General features: G+C 42.5%; 1 protein-coding gene across 5 annotated transcripts in view; it reads left to right on the forward strand.

The window, feature by feature from the left end:
* Positions 1–15,274, forward strand: part of pde10a (phosphodiesterase 10A) — a 455,060-nt gene that overhangs the window by 413,102 nt on the left and 26,684 nt on the right. For all 5 annotated transcript variants that reach the window (XM_080200357.1, XM_080200352.1, XM_080200353.1 and 2 more), the window contains 2 exons: positions 11,633–11,805; positions 13,266–13,377. In XM_080200357.1, the coding sequence (XP_080056483.1) occupies positions 11,633–11,805; positions 13,266–13,377 (285 nt within the window). The remainder of the gene's footprint in view (positions 1–11,632; positions 11,806–13,265; positions 13,378–15,274) is intronic.

Consider the following 15,274-nt stretch of genomic DNA (forward strand, 5'->3'; position numbering starts at 1 on the left):
TCAGCAGAGCCCTGCTAATGTGCTCACTCTGTGAACTTAAAAATCCATTGAGGATCGACAGTGATGCCAGACAAGGCTTGATGCTTTTGATGCCATCTGATGATGCAAGACACTGCCGTACATGAGATGAGGACCAGCCTAAGGATCTGAACCAAAAGTGCATGATTAAGTTCGGGCAGTAAGACTGAGGAGACCTAATTGCCACTAGATTATCACTAATGATCAGCTGCCCGCAACCATTGCTGTCCCTTGAAGAATAAGTATTACAAACTTTTCTAGCATATACTTCTAATAAAGATTTAAACACATCTCCCTGACAACACACAGGGCTTCAGAGGCTAGTTCCATCACATAAATCTTCATCTCAGAGTGGGACACTATCACCTAAGTGGGAGGATGGCTAAACCTCAAGAAAAGAGGATTCTAAAGTACAAAATCAGAACCAGAACATTCACATCCCATCAAATGGTTTTGAAAAAGCGCAGTTTATTTACGGTGATGACACACCCATGAACCATGATTAATGCTAAAATTTTGTACCATTCTTAACCCTACTGCTATGCCTGGTTCTGCCCTAATATCCACAGTAGGGGTGGAGGCAGCAAAATTGGGGGCAGCCTGATGCCTGTGAAGACCTTGGTGGATGTCCTCTAGTGGTACTTGCCCTGGAGGGCCCAGGCTTGATAAAGATCTGCTCAGGCCCTGGGTGACCTACGCTGCTGGAATGGGTGCAAATTATGAGATGCTGTACGACCCTTGGAGTGTCCTGAGAAGAGATCCCAAAGTTATCCAGCTGATGCTGATCTTCCCTGTGGATGCCTGAGGACCCCAGCCTGACTGCTGCAGGTGATAGACCACTTGGAAGGAGGTCAAGTGCCTCGTCTCATGTTGCCTACATCTTGATGCCCACCAGGGTGTCTGGCCAAGGGGGTTAGAGCTGAGTGCAAATCTGGCAAGATCTGCTGAACCAAGGTCTCTGCGTTGGATGCCAGTCTTCCCATGGTGACCCCAGGGTGCTCACATATTGGAGCCACAACATTAGACAGAACATGGATGGACTCTTCCATCATTCACACTAGTCTGCTGTGACTCTTGAATCTCTGCTTGTTGTTCCACCGCCTACCACTACATCTCCACCATTGAGCAAGTAGCCACTTCCATATGCTCATCACCTGAATGGCACTGAGGGGTTGGCTGATCTTCAGCAGCCTTCTGAGTGCCAGAGACCTCAGCTGTCTCTCCCTCTGACTGCTGCAGTATGTGTCAGTGAGTTGTCCTCCAGAAAGTGACCCTAGATCTAATCTAGAGTTATGCCCAATCAAGGTTTGTGTCTAGCGCTGGTGAAAGGTGCAGATGGACATTGTGACTGATGTTTTGAGCCTCCTCATCCTTGGAGGTTCTTTTGGGGGCTTGGGCTGCTACTGAGCTGCCTGAATGGTCTCGATCTGAAAAAGAAAATAGAATTTATAGTGAATGAGCTCCAGCTATATCAGAATACACTTGACTCAATCAATGGGATTTTCCACCCATTCCTGCCGACGGGGTCTTCTGGTTCCATGGCAATGCCCACCACAGATTTCCTGACAGCGGAGCATGCAAACAATAGGAAACCACGTTGACTGTGGTGGGACCAGAAGATTCTGCTGCCACAATACAAGCCATGGTGGTGAGGGGTGGAAATTCCACCCATTATGATCATTAGAATTTGAAGAAATGGTGACCTTCAATAAGTTGCTGGGAGAGGCCAATTTCCTCTTCAAGAGCGATTCCTGTGCACCCCAGTAAATTTAGGGCAGCCTCCTCAAATTCAGAGAAGGCAAGGATCTCGCCTTCGCATAATTAATAATGTTTCAAGAGTGGAATCAGGGAAAAGTTCCTGCCCTTGCAGCCAACTGGAATGGCACTGTCCAAACCATCCATCACCTCATTTAGACAAAAAAAATTGGAAATTCCACCTAGAATCTTTGACCTAATTGTACTGATATATGTTTTTCAAAGTTCAACTCAACCTGTGAACTATAAAACTTTTATATGTCTATCATCACACTCACTGAAATATTAGAAATAAATCTATACACTGTTGATGTTACCATATCATCACACCCATCCTTTTTGCCCTTTGGGGAGTAGTGGAGAACGTAGTGGAAAGATTTCCAAGCTGATTATCACCCAGTTGAACTACATTGAAAGCTGCTTCCATGCCCAACAAGTCTTGGCTTTGGACTTGAATCTGGGACTTCTGGTCCAGTGGTAGGGATGCCACCACTGGACCACAAGCTCCATGGTAATGCACACACTGTGTAGTGCTTTATTAATACCAGAATAAATCTTGCTATAGACTTCATCAAGAGAATTCTATTATGCAGCTGAGCTGCTGTTACACTGGTATGAAAATTCCTCATATAGAAATCTCCTCACCTACTTATTTTAATACTCTGGAGCAGAAACCATCAGTTGGTAGAGATTTTCTACCTTAAGTCCCACTATTTTCTCCAGCACTTCAATTACTTAAATGAGTTAAGTTCAATCTCTTGACTTATTTTTAGGATGCCTTAATTGTTCTTTTTCTCTTTTTCCACTGCGAAAATGTATACGAAGTACAAATTGAATATATCTGCCATTTCCTAAATGTGCAATATTGTCTTGTTTCTAATTAGTCATAGAGGTTCACAGCATGGAAACAGGCCATTTGACCCAACTTGTCCATGCCACCTTTTTTTAAAAAACTCCTAAGTTAGTCCCAATTGCCCGCATTTGGCCTATATCCCTCTATACCCATCTTACCCATGTAACTGTCTAAATACTTTTTAAAAGACAAAATTGCACCTTGCCTCTACTGCTATCTCTGGCACTCACTACCCTCTGTGAGAAAAAAATTCATCTCTGGACCCTTTTGTATCTATCCCCTCTCACCTTAAATCTATGCCCTCTAGTTTTGGACCCCCATATCTTTGGGAAAAGATATTGACTATCTAGCATTTAGAGTATCAGACATTTAGGAAGGATAGACAGGAAGAAAAAGGAGGTGGGGTAGCTCTGTTAATAAAGGATAATATCAGGGCAGTAGTGAGAGACGATATAAGCCCCAAAGAATAAAACGTGGTTTCGTTGTGGGTGGAGATAAGGAATAGTAGGGGGAGAAAGTCACTGGTGGGTGTGGTCTATAGACCTCCAAATAATAACTTTGAGGTGGGGCGGGCTATTAACAAGCAAATAATTGATGTGTGCAAAAACGGAACAGCAATAATCATGGGGGATTTTAACCTGCATATGGATTGGTTGACTCAAGTCGGACGCGGTGGACTTGAGGAAGAGTTCTTAGAATGTTGTCAGGATAGTTTCCTTGAACAGTATGTTAGAAAACCTATGAGGGAGCGAGTTATCTTAGGTCTGGTACAGTGTAATGAGGCAGGTAGAATTAGGGACCTTCTTGTGAGGGATCCTGTTGGGACAAGTGATCACAATATGGTTGAATTTCTGATACAGATGGAGGGTGAGAAAGTAGGGTCCCAAACCAGTGTCCTCTGCTTGAACAGAGGGGAGTATGATAAGATGAGGTCAGAATATTAAAGATAGAGGATTGGCAAGAGATGAGGTCCTTAATACAATTACTTTTACTAAAGAAGTAGTGCTTGGTAGACTAATGAGACTGAAGGTGGACAAGTCCCCAAGACCGGATGGAATGCATCCCAGGGTACTGAAAGAAATGGCAGAAGTAATAACAGATGCGTTTGTAGTTATTTATCAAAATTCGCTGGACTCTGGTGAAGTGCCAGTGGATTGGAAAACAGCTACTGTTACGCCGCTGTTTAAAAAAGGTAGCAGACAAAAGGCGGGTAAGTACAGGCCGGTTAGCTTAACGTCCGTAGTTGGGAAAATGCTAGAATCCCTCATTAAAGAAGAAATAGCAGGACACCTAGAAAAGAACGGTTCGATCAAGCAGACGCAGCATGGATTCATGAAGGGAAAGTCGTGTTTGACGAATTTACTGGATTTTTATGAAGATGTGACTCGTGCAGAAGACAGGGGAACCGGTGGATGTGGTGTTTTTAGATTTCCAGAAGGCGTTCAATAAGGTGCCTCACAAAAGGTTGCTGCAGAAGATTAGGGTACACGGAGTTGGGGGTAAAGTGTTAGCATGGATTGAGGATTGGCTATCTAACAGAAAGCAGAGAGTTAGAATAAATGGGTGCTTTTCTGGTTGGCAGTTGGTGACTGGTGGCATGCTGCAGGGATCAGTGCAGAGGCCTCAACTGTTTACCATATACATAGACGATCTGGAAGAGGGGGCCGAGTGTAGGGTAACAAAGTTTGCTGATGTCACAAAGATAAGCGGGAAAGCAAATTGCGTGGAGGACGCAGAAAGTCTGCAGAGAGATTTGGATAGGCTGAGTGAGTGGGTGAGAACCTGGCAGATGGAGTATAACGTTGGCAAATGTGAGGTTATCCACTTTGGAAGAAATAATAGTAGGATGGAATATTATTTAAATGGTGAAAAGTTGCACCATGCTACTGTGCAGAGGGACCTGGGGGTCCTTGTGCACGAATCGCAAAAACCCAGTCAGCAGGTGCAGCAGGTGATCAAGTAGGCAAATGGAATGTTGGCCTTTATCGCGAGAGGGATAGAATATAAAAGCAAGGAGGTCTTGCTGCAACTGTACAAGGCACTGGTGAGGCCGCAACTGGAGTACAGTGTGCAGTTTTGGTCCCATTATTTGCGAAAGGATATATTGGCCTTGGAGGGAGTATAGAGAAGATTCACCAGGCTGATACTGGAGATGAGGGGGTTGGTTTATGAAGGGAGATTGAGTAGATTGTGCCTGTACTTGTTGGAGTTTAGAAGGCTGAGGGAGGATCCTATAGAGACATATAAGATAATGATGGGGCTAGATAGGGTAGAGGTAGGGAGATTCTTTCCACTTATACAGGAAACCAGAATCAGAGGGCACAGCCTCAAAATAAGGGGGGTGCAGTTTAGAACAGAGTTGAGGAGGAACTTCTTCTCTCAGAGGGTGGTGAATCTCTGGAACTCTCTGCCCATTGAAGCAGTGGAGACTACCTCATTGAATATGTTTAAGTCACAGGTAGATAGATTTCTGATCAATAAGGGAATTAAGGGTTATGGGGAGTAGGCGGGTAAGTGGAACTGATCCACTTCAAATCAGCCATGATCTTATTGAATGGCGGGGCAGGCTCGAAGGGCTAGATGGCCTACTCCTGCTCCTATTTCTTATGTTCTTATGTTATGTTCTTATGTTCTTAGCTGATCTTTGCCCCTCATTATTTTATAGACCTCTATAAGATCACCCCTCAGTTTCCTACGCTCCAAAGAAAAAAGTCCCAGTCTATTCAGTCTCTCCTTATAACTCAGACCATCAAATCCAGGTAGCATCCTAATAAAACTTTTCTGCACACTTTCTAGTTTGATAATATCCTTTCCACAATAGGGTGACCAAAACTGTACTCAGTATTCCAAGTGTGGCCTTACCAATGTCTTGTATAACTTCAACAAGACATCCCAGCTCCTGTATTCAGGTTTCTGACCTATGAAACCAAGGGTGCTGAATGCCTTTTTCACCACTGTCCACCTGTGACTCCACTTTCAAAGAACCATGAACCTGTACCCCTAGATCTCCCCAGTGCCCTATCATTAACTGAGTAAGTCCTGCCCTGGTTCAATCTACCAAAATGCATCACCTCACATTTATCTAAATTAAACTCCATCTGCCCACTGGCCCAATTGATCAAGATCCCATTGCAATCCAAGATAATCTTCTTCATTGTCCACTATCCCACCAATCTTGGTATCATCTGCAAACTTACTAACCATACCTCCTACATCATCATTCAAATCATTAATATAAATGACAAATAACCGTGGACCCAGCACTGATTCCTGAGGCACACCGCTGATCACAGATCTCCAGTTTGAAAAACAACTCTCTACAACCACCCTCTGGCTTCTGTCATCAAGCCAATTTTGTATCCATTTGGCTACCTCACCCTGGATCCCGTGAGATTTAAGTTTATGCAACGACTTACCATGTGATACCTTGTCAAAGGCATTGCTAAAATCCATGTGGACAGCATCAACTGCATTGCCCTCATCTACCTTCTTGGTTACCCCTTCAAAAAACTCAAATTCGTGTGATATGATTTTCCACTCAAAGCCATGCTGACTGTGTTTAATGAACTAACATGCCCTTTACAATTCTCGTTCCCTTAATATTATATCTTTTGTTAGCTTTTTGTTCCTTTCAAGTTCTCTTCAGGTTTCCTTCTCTGTACATCCCTTTGTTGCTTTTCATACTTTTGGTTTGCTGCATTTCCATTTTTGTTTACATTTGTATAAGTTTTGTTTTAGTTTTTTAACTGGCTCATAATTCATCCTCACTATGGTTATTCAAGAACATTAGTGGAACCTTTGCTGTTAGATGCATCTTGGTGCTTTGTATCAGTCTAAATATTTCTTTAAATAATTCCCACTGTTTATCTGTAAGTTTGTCCATTCACTTCAATTTGTTGTGGTGAGTCCATTTCTTATCTCTTCGAAGTTTGACTTAGAATTAAAACCTTATTTGTAACTCTCTCTTCTTCCCATCAAGCCTAAAATCAAATTCAATCATGTGGTCACTATTCTCTCACCGTCATAAAAGTAACTAATTCTGATCCCTTATTCATCACTAAATAATAAGCAGAAGCAATAGAAAACAAGACATGCGGCATGAAGAGGGAGGAAGAAGAGAATAGGGGTCTGTAGCCAACTAGGGCATTCAAGGAGCAAGTAAAGATGGAACAGTTTGTAGATTTCCAATTTTCACTAAGGACACCCTGAGTGAAATCTGCCATCTCCTGTAGCCATAACCAGGGCTTCAGAGCATGGCAAGGTCAGGCTTGCCAATTGCTGTGAATCTGACAGTGGCTATGAACTTTATGCATCAGCCACCTTCCAGGCTGGAGAAGGGGATATTTGCAACATCTCTCAGTTGGCAATCCGAGATAAAAGAGCTCATAGCGGCTCTATATTCCAAGAGTGCTGAACATGTTCAATTCTCTAGCCAGAGAGCAGCAAGCAAAGCAAACAGACAAAATAAACATTCAGCTTGTGAGGTTTAAAGGCCTTCTCATTGCATAGGATGTGATTGACTAAATACATGGAGCTTGTCAGTTCTTAAGATGTACCCCAACTCAGAGTGATTCCTGTCCTTCAACGTCCTATTAAAGTGTGTCTAGGATTCTGGCAGCAGTTATGAAACCTTTATTCTTGGACGGTGCACTGTACCATCTCTATTTGAGCCATCATGACAAACCGAAGAACAACTAGGTGACAAGCTGTTCACTGACAGCATGATTCATGATTCCAATGCGCAACCCATGTACAGATGGTCAGCATGCGTAAAATGGAAACTGTGCTGCTCGATAAAATGCAATAGAGCAGACCACTAACATTCTGAAACAATGCATTCACTGCTTGGACAACTCTGAAGGATCCCTGTTGTACCAGGCAGAGTGTGTCATGATACATGGTGGTCTGCTGAATGCTGCATCAGCATCATTAGAGAGTATCCCTTGCCACCAGCTATCTAGTGACAAGTTAAGAAACAGAACAGGAGGAAGAGGAATGGAGGAGGTAGCTCTTGACAGCCCTTCCTGAATGAGCAATTCCAGTTGCAGTACCAATGAATATAAACTCAATTCCCCAGTCACCAACAATTCAACCCTTTACCATATTTGTATTACTATTGATCATGATATCTCCTTGACCACAATGCAAGCATTAGTGCCAATACAAAATAAACCTTCCACATCAAATTTATAAAGCAAACCATGCCACATTGCCTATGAACATTAACTAATCAGCTTTGTGCATTAGTGCCTGTCTTCTACCTGCCTTTCCCTGTCCTTATACTCCTTTGTACTGCTCCCCCAGTAGCTAAAACGTGTCTGTTGGAAAGCTGCTGTTTCAGTTGTGGATATGGCAAATGGGCTTGGAGGATGATCTCAAACAGTTCTGGGCATAGGAAGTCCAGTTTTATACTGCATCAATTGGTATGTGTAGCTGTAATCTCTAAAGTAGTGGTCTGGTGGCTGTTGGCTATGTGCTGTTGGCCCTCCAGACTCAAGAGCCCTTAAGAACTTAAGAACCAGACTTAAGAATCCTTAATTGGACAGTGAGTGCATATCCTGGTCATTAATTGGCTAGCCATTCAGAAATTGTGTCACGCCTCAAGTGCCAACATGACGCGGTCAGTCCACAGAAGTGGTCTGGATCACAAAACACAGATTTCACCCTATCTCGCAGTGAGGATTCTTCAGTCTGATTGGGGACAGAGACACACTATGATTCACCCTGTTCACACAAACCTTGTTGGCCAACAAGGTGCATACACGCAGTGGGTCGTGCGAGGGTTGCTCTTGGATGTTGCTTCGAGAGTTGCCTAGCGCTTCACGTCATTAGTGTACACTTACTCTGGACCAATTGACAGGCAACACGTCAGCTCAGTGACTATCACTGTCTGCTGTACAATTACAGGGACCTGGGTCGGATCTCCGGCTTGGATCAATGTCTGTGGGAGGTTGCACATTCTCCCCATGCTTGTATGGGTTTTTTCTGGGTACTCCGGTTTCCTCCCACATCCCAAAAATGTGCTTTTTAGGCTGATTGGCATCAATAAATTGTCCCTTAATTGGATCTCCCTTAATCTGGCATACATACAATTCCCTAAATTTCCACCCTCTTTATTGTTGGAGTTCCACTAGAGTTAGACAAAAACGTCAACGAGTGACATAAGACTTGAATAAGGCACTCACTGAGTGTGTTAAAGTGGGTGGCACGGGCTTGTAGGCCCAAAGGGCCTGTTTCCTGTGCTGTGCTGTTCTTTGTTCTTTGTAGACCTTCTGTTGATGGTACTGCTCTCTATAATCATCACAAATACAGTGCAGAAATCTACAGAAAGACTATAGGTAAATGTTATGAACAAAGAACGTAGCTCATTCACGCTGACTGCAAAAGTCATCACAAATACAGTGCAGAAATCTACAGAAAGACTATAGGTAAATGTTATGAACAAAGAACGTAGCTCATTCACGCTGACTGCAAAAGCTAGGTCATGGGCAGAATTTTACAAAAATTAGGCAATTTTGGTGTGAAAGCCAGTGCAAATCCCAACAATCCGCTGCCAGAGCACTCTGGACCGCAATCATTAGGCACTTTGAAAACAGTTTCTACACGTGAAAAATGCTGCACAAGTGGTGCAAGGAATCTGATTCGCCTGTCTCAGAGCCATCTGAGCAGTGTAATCTAGGGAGCACTGCATTTAAACAGCTCCAGAGCCCTTGCTCACAGTCAAACCAAGAGAATGACAACCAAGAAGCCAGCTCCAAGCAGTGGGGGCCCTCATGTGATTGCTAGATGCTGTAGAGAAGAGAAGGGCTACCAATTACCTGCAGGCAATAAGGTCACCAGCCCCGCATGGGAGACAATGGCCCAGCTGGTGATTGTCAGCACTCTCCACAAGAGGATGGAGGCACAGAGCTGAAAGAAAATAAATGATCTCGTCTGTGCTGTCAGAGTGAGTGCTTCTTATCTTCTCTCACCATTCCCCCTCTCGGACATCTCTCACTGTGCCACGTGGACCCCACAAGCCACCATTCCTCTGTGCTCCACTCCCCAGTCTCCCACATGCTTCCTTATCTCTTCTGAGACTGAGACAGACAAATTTGTCATTGTCACAGACCACAAACCACTACTGGGACTGCTAAGGGAGGACAAGATGGTGCCGCCCATAGCATCGGCCCAAATACAGTAGGGAGCTTTATTACTGACCACTTACAGTTACCAATTGGAACACCATCCAGGAGGCTGAGTCGCTAACGCAGAAGCCTTGAGTCGATTGCCATTAGCAGACACCCCATTGGTGGTACTCCCAATGGAAGAGACTGTAATGATGATGAATTTTTTGGAGACTCTCCCAATGGCAGCAAATAATGTTCAACTGTGGATTCAAAAGATCCCAGACCTCACTAAATTGAAAGAGCTAGTGCTGACAGGGGAAACCAAAAGCCATTACAGCCCAAATTCCACCCATGTTGGAGTCAGAGAGAGCAGCTGACCATAGGGACTGGGGGTTGCGCTACTCGAGCAATGCAGTGGGCCAGGAAAATTTGGGACAGGACTGAGATTATAAATGTGATCCAGTGGGATAAAGATGAGGGCAGAATGAGCAGCTGCAGGACAGAGTGAGAGTGCATAAGGCTGTCATGGAGCGTTGACTAATGAATAATGAAGTCTTCGATGTAATGTGGTTGTCTGCCAACACAGCTCTCAATTGCTATTGGTGTATCTCATCCTCATGTGCAATGATCTCAGCTGTGACCTTCCCTTATCTGATATGGGGCTGTCAAAGATAGGAGATCAAGGAGGCATGCCAGCAGTTTGACTCAATGATATCTGTAAGCAAGAGAACCCTAGTGAAAGTGACAGACTGTGTGAGGGAAAGGAGTTCAAGGAGGAGTGGCAACAGCTGTGGTTTGTGAAATGAACCAAGGGCAACACAACATTGTGAATTATTGTAGCAAACATTCTGGATTGAGTATGTTGCTAATGTTTAACTGTACTGCCCGCCGTTTCCCCCCCTCCACCACCAAGGTCACCCCCTTCCCACCATCACAAATTCCCCCCATCCCCAGGTGGATAGCACAACTCCCTGTACACCCCAGAATAAAATTGAGAGGAACACTTGCCTCCATGCTTTTCCCTGATTTCATGGCATCAGATCCCCAATTTTTAGGACTTGCACCAAATCATGCCCACATGACATCCAGCTGGTGAGGCAGAAGGGTAGAGAATCAGGTTTCCAGGCTATTAATCACATGTTAATGTGGGTGCATTATCATTGAATTCAGAGGGTTTTTTCAGAGGCTAAATATTGAGCTTAACATTAGCTAAAACAAAGACTTGTAACACAGTATCCTTGTGAAAAAACATTTCTTTATTGACCAACGCACGCTGGGAGAGAAGGCTGGGCAATCCAACTCTTCTCTGAAGTTATCTCACAGTGGCAAAACAATTATACAACTTCCAAAAGACATTTTACCTGCCTTTTGGCTCATCATGAGCCGCTGCTCATCATTAGTACAGGTCAATCATTATTAGTAAATGTCATATACTTGTCCTTACTCAAAGAATGTCTCATTCACTGAGCAGTCTGGTACCCATGCTGATAAGAGCTATGCTTTTATGGGTGTATTGTTATAAGGAATGTGGTTCACTTTACTGGCCTATTTCCCATGATGCCTTAGAATCCTATGCTATTAGTCAAGATGCATGCCTGTTCAATAATACACTTGCAAAAATACATATTTAAATTCTCTAACTGTGGTTGTATATGTTTCTGTGCAGACTGTACCTCCGTATATAAGGCAGACTGTGATTCATATTCTAAGCTAATCCACTCAGTTTTAATAATCTTTATTAATGTTTTAAATCCCAGGTTGCTTTATGTTAGAGAACTTCAAAACACTCTGTCAGAGGTGTGACGTGAATGATGAAGTACATGTAAATACTCTTTAATAAAGTAGTGAAAATTAAAATTAGCCTCTGTACTGTTTATTGAATTTTTTTTTCCACCAGCTGGAAGGGCATAATATTTTCTCCAACCTTGGTTCTGATGATTATGAACAGCTGCTAGAGATCATTCGGAAAGCCATCATCGCCACTGATCTTGCACTATATTTTGGAAATAGGAAACAGTTAAATGACCTGCTAGACGCAGGATCATTGGACATCAACAATCAAACACACAGGTAAATTTCTTCTGTATTTAAACTGTAATTACAACGTGCTGAGAAAACTATTACAGAAATAGTAAAAGATTATTGAAACAGTTTGAATTCTCCCTTACAAAAGCAAAATACTTCAGCTTCTGGAAATCTTAAATATAAACAGAGTATTCTGGAAAACTCAACAATTCTGACAGTGGAGAAAGAAGCAGAATTAAATTTTCAGGTCCATGATCACCTTTAGAACTGGAAAAAGTTAGAAATGTTCCATTATTATTCCCTTTAGCTTTGCACCATGAATTCATTTAATCTCTCCTGCCCATCACCCCATCGCAGATGTTCTTCTCTTTAGTTCCTGTTCCAATCCTGTCCCCTTCCATTTGCTCAAAACCTATTACATCTCTAACTTTTCTAAGTCCTGATCTAAAATGTTAACTCTGTTACTCTCTTCACAAGTATTGTAGCTTGGCAATAAAGAGCTGAATTCCCACAGTTTATGTCAGGTGTTCGGATTGCAAGAATTCAGGTGTTTGAAATGGGGAATATAAGTATCGCAAATGCCTGGCTAGTCTACTGTACATTCTAACTCCATGAAGCAAGGGACATCTTGAACCAGAATTTTACAGTACAGAAGTCTTTATCCCATTATGCCTGTCTCATCTCTCAAAGATCTATGATCTAGTTCCTTTTCTCTACCTTTTTAATCCATTTCCCTTTAAGAAATCTGTTATTCTATTGTGGATTATATTTTCACCACCGTTTCATTTGGTATTCTGATATTTTATGCTTATACTACCAATTCACTGGACACTGGAAATTATTTTTGCCATTTTACTTTATGAAAACCTATCATAATTTTGAAAAGTTTTATAAGATCTTCTAACTTTTGTTCTATTTTTTTCCTCATAAGGAAACCCTAGGTATGTTCCCATTAATTCATCTGATGCGAGTCCTTGTTCAAGAACTCCACTCGTACTGTCTGTATCTGTAAAGACTTGATTACCTGAAAAGACTCGCATTCCAACCTTAAGCCTGCAATTGTGTCTTTGTCTATATATGCCATGTTTGTGAAACCTGCCTCTCCACTCATCTAATGAAGGAGCAGCGCTCCGAAAGCTCGTGATTTCAAATAAACCTGTTGGACTTTAACCTGGTGTTGTGAGACTTCTTACTCCGCCCACTTCAGTCCAACACCAGCATCTCCACATTTTGTTCAAGGATTCAGAGAAGCTTTAACACATGTGGCCAATAAATCCAAAAATCTATTTCTTCTGTTTCCCATGAGAGGGAATTTAAAAAGTATCAGAATTTCTACAGTGTGGGAAAGTTTTTTTCTGCTGAGTATATAGGAATGTGCAAAAATTAAAATAGTTCTTAATGGACAAAATATATCAAAATTTGTAGTATTAAACAAGTAATGAACTGAACAGAATCTTCAAAGGTCATTTATTTTTCAGCTTTATTTTGTTTTTTTTCTCCAACAGAGACAAGGTGATTGGTCTAATGATGACATCTTGTGATCTCTGCTCTGTCACCAAGTTGTGGCCAGTGTGCAAAGCAACAACCAATGATATTTATGCTGAATTCTGGAAAGAGGTATATCTCTGTTGTATTCTACTAAAAAACAAGCTTGGTAGTAGTATGAAGACATCCAGACTAAATCATTGCAGAGACCTTCTGAAACAGACATAACTGTAATATCCCGGTATTCTACCAGTAACTAATCCTATAACTGCAGAGATTACCATCAAGCCATAACCAAAAGTCCCCTACACAAACTGTGATCAAGCTACCTAATTGATGACAATTTTAGTAGCCCTGTCTCCTTGGACTGCAGTTCCATGTGACTGAATGGAGAACTGATCTGTATTTGGATCACATCAAATAGTTTGGTGCTGATTGTGAACCAAACCAGTGATTCCACAGGACAGTGGAATTGATGTTTGGGGAATTGCTCAGCAGGAACATTGTTTTAAGGCAGAATCTTATGGAGCCAACAGAGATCTTGACCTTGGCAAGGCTCACACATCACCTGTATTTAAAAAAGACCTATCCCATCTTATGCCATTCTGGTACTTAACAGGACACCAGTGAGTCATCTGCCAGATCAAAAACTCAGGGGTAGGAGGGGGGGAAGTGGTGCAACTAGAGGCAGGTAGATCTTTGTACACGTCAACGCCACTGGAGAGTGATGGCTAATGCTGGTCCCATATCCATTTGGAGCTTCAGATTGAGGGGGGGGACGTAGGTCACAAGTGAGTGATGGGGGGGAGTGATGGAGGGATCAGGAGGGGGTGACTTCCAGTAGTATCCCCCTTCTCAATGCTGGATCCATTGCTCAGCCATTGACTGCCTTTGAATAAGAACCTCCCACTATTCCGGGACCTCTCAGTGAAACACACCAGGCTTTGCTTGTTATGCTTCTTGCATGGCAAGCCCCCTGTTCACCAGTAGGTTAATACCAGCAGCAGTGGGATAGGACCTCAAGTAGCCAGTCTTTTTAAGTGTATCAGTGTTGGAAGCATACTAGAACTGGTTATTAGCCTATTGAATTGGATTATGAACACTCCTTAGGTGGCCAGCAGGCCTTGGGACAATACTCTCTGGCCTCCTCACAACGGGAAGTCGGCCCACTATTGATCAGTTGCAAAAATTACTGGTCCCACCACTGTCAATGGGATTTCCCTGAATCATAGTTCCTATCACCTCCCCATTACCCAGTTGCCTCCCTCCTGCCGCCACACACACACACACCCCCTCCCGCCCAATTTATTAGGCACGCTTCTCATCACGCTTGGAAAATAATGTTTGGTATTTGGGGAACTGCCAAGAAAACAGACACAATTCCCATTTTTTTCCTTCTCACGTGATCTCATGACCTCACCAAGCTGATCTATGGGTGGAACGAGGTCGTCAGATCGCACGGTAGGGTTTGGGGTAATGTGGAGACTAGAAAATGTAGGTTGGGCAGTGTGAATGGGGAGTGAGAGGGGAAATGCCAGTAAATCTGAAATTAAAATACACATTAGGATTGAAAAAGGCGTTGGTCAAGGCTTTTTATCAGAATTATACACTGGTATGAATCAAGGTTTAAGGAAAGGAGATAGCACTGTTGGGAAAGTGTTTGCTGTAGTTGAATTGGATTGGAGAAAATACTTGATCCAAACTGTATTGTCTTTTATTTCCGATGGAACTACAAAAATTAGATTAGCAAATCCATTTTTCACATGTGCATATGCACAGATTTGCTTAAGAAGTGTCATCTGGCAGTGCAACCTTTTGCTTCATTAATACCTCATAACATCAAAATAACTCAGACTTTAGTCTCTTAGTTCAGACCATAATGTTGGCTGATTCTTAAATTTATCAATACAACCATTGATTGTAAAATACTTCTGAAAAATCACAGATCACTATCAAATCTGAAACTCTTATGGGTTAAACTCTTTTTATTTAATATTTACTTTTATTAAATACTGTAACAAAAGGTTTT

Source organism: Carcharhinus amblyrhynchos, chromosome 12 (genome assembly GCF_965287045.1).
Source record: "Carcharhinus amblyrhynchos chromosome 12, sCarAmb.v2.hapA, whole genome shotgun sequence".
In the NCBI taxonomy this organism is placed as follows: Eukaryota; Metazoa; Chordata; class Chondrichthyes; order Carcharhiniformes; family Carcharhinidae; genus Carcharhinus; species Carcharhinus amblyrhynchos.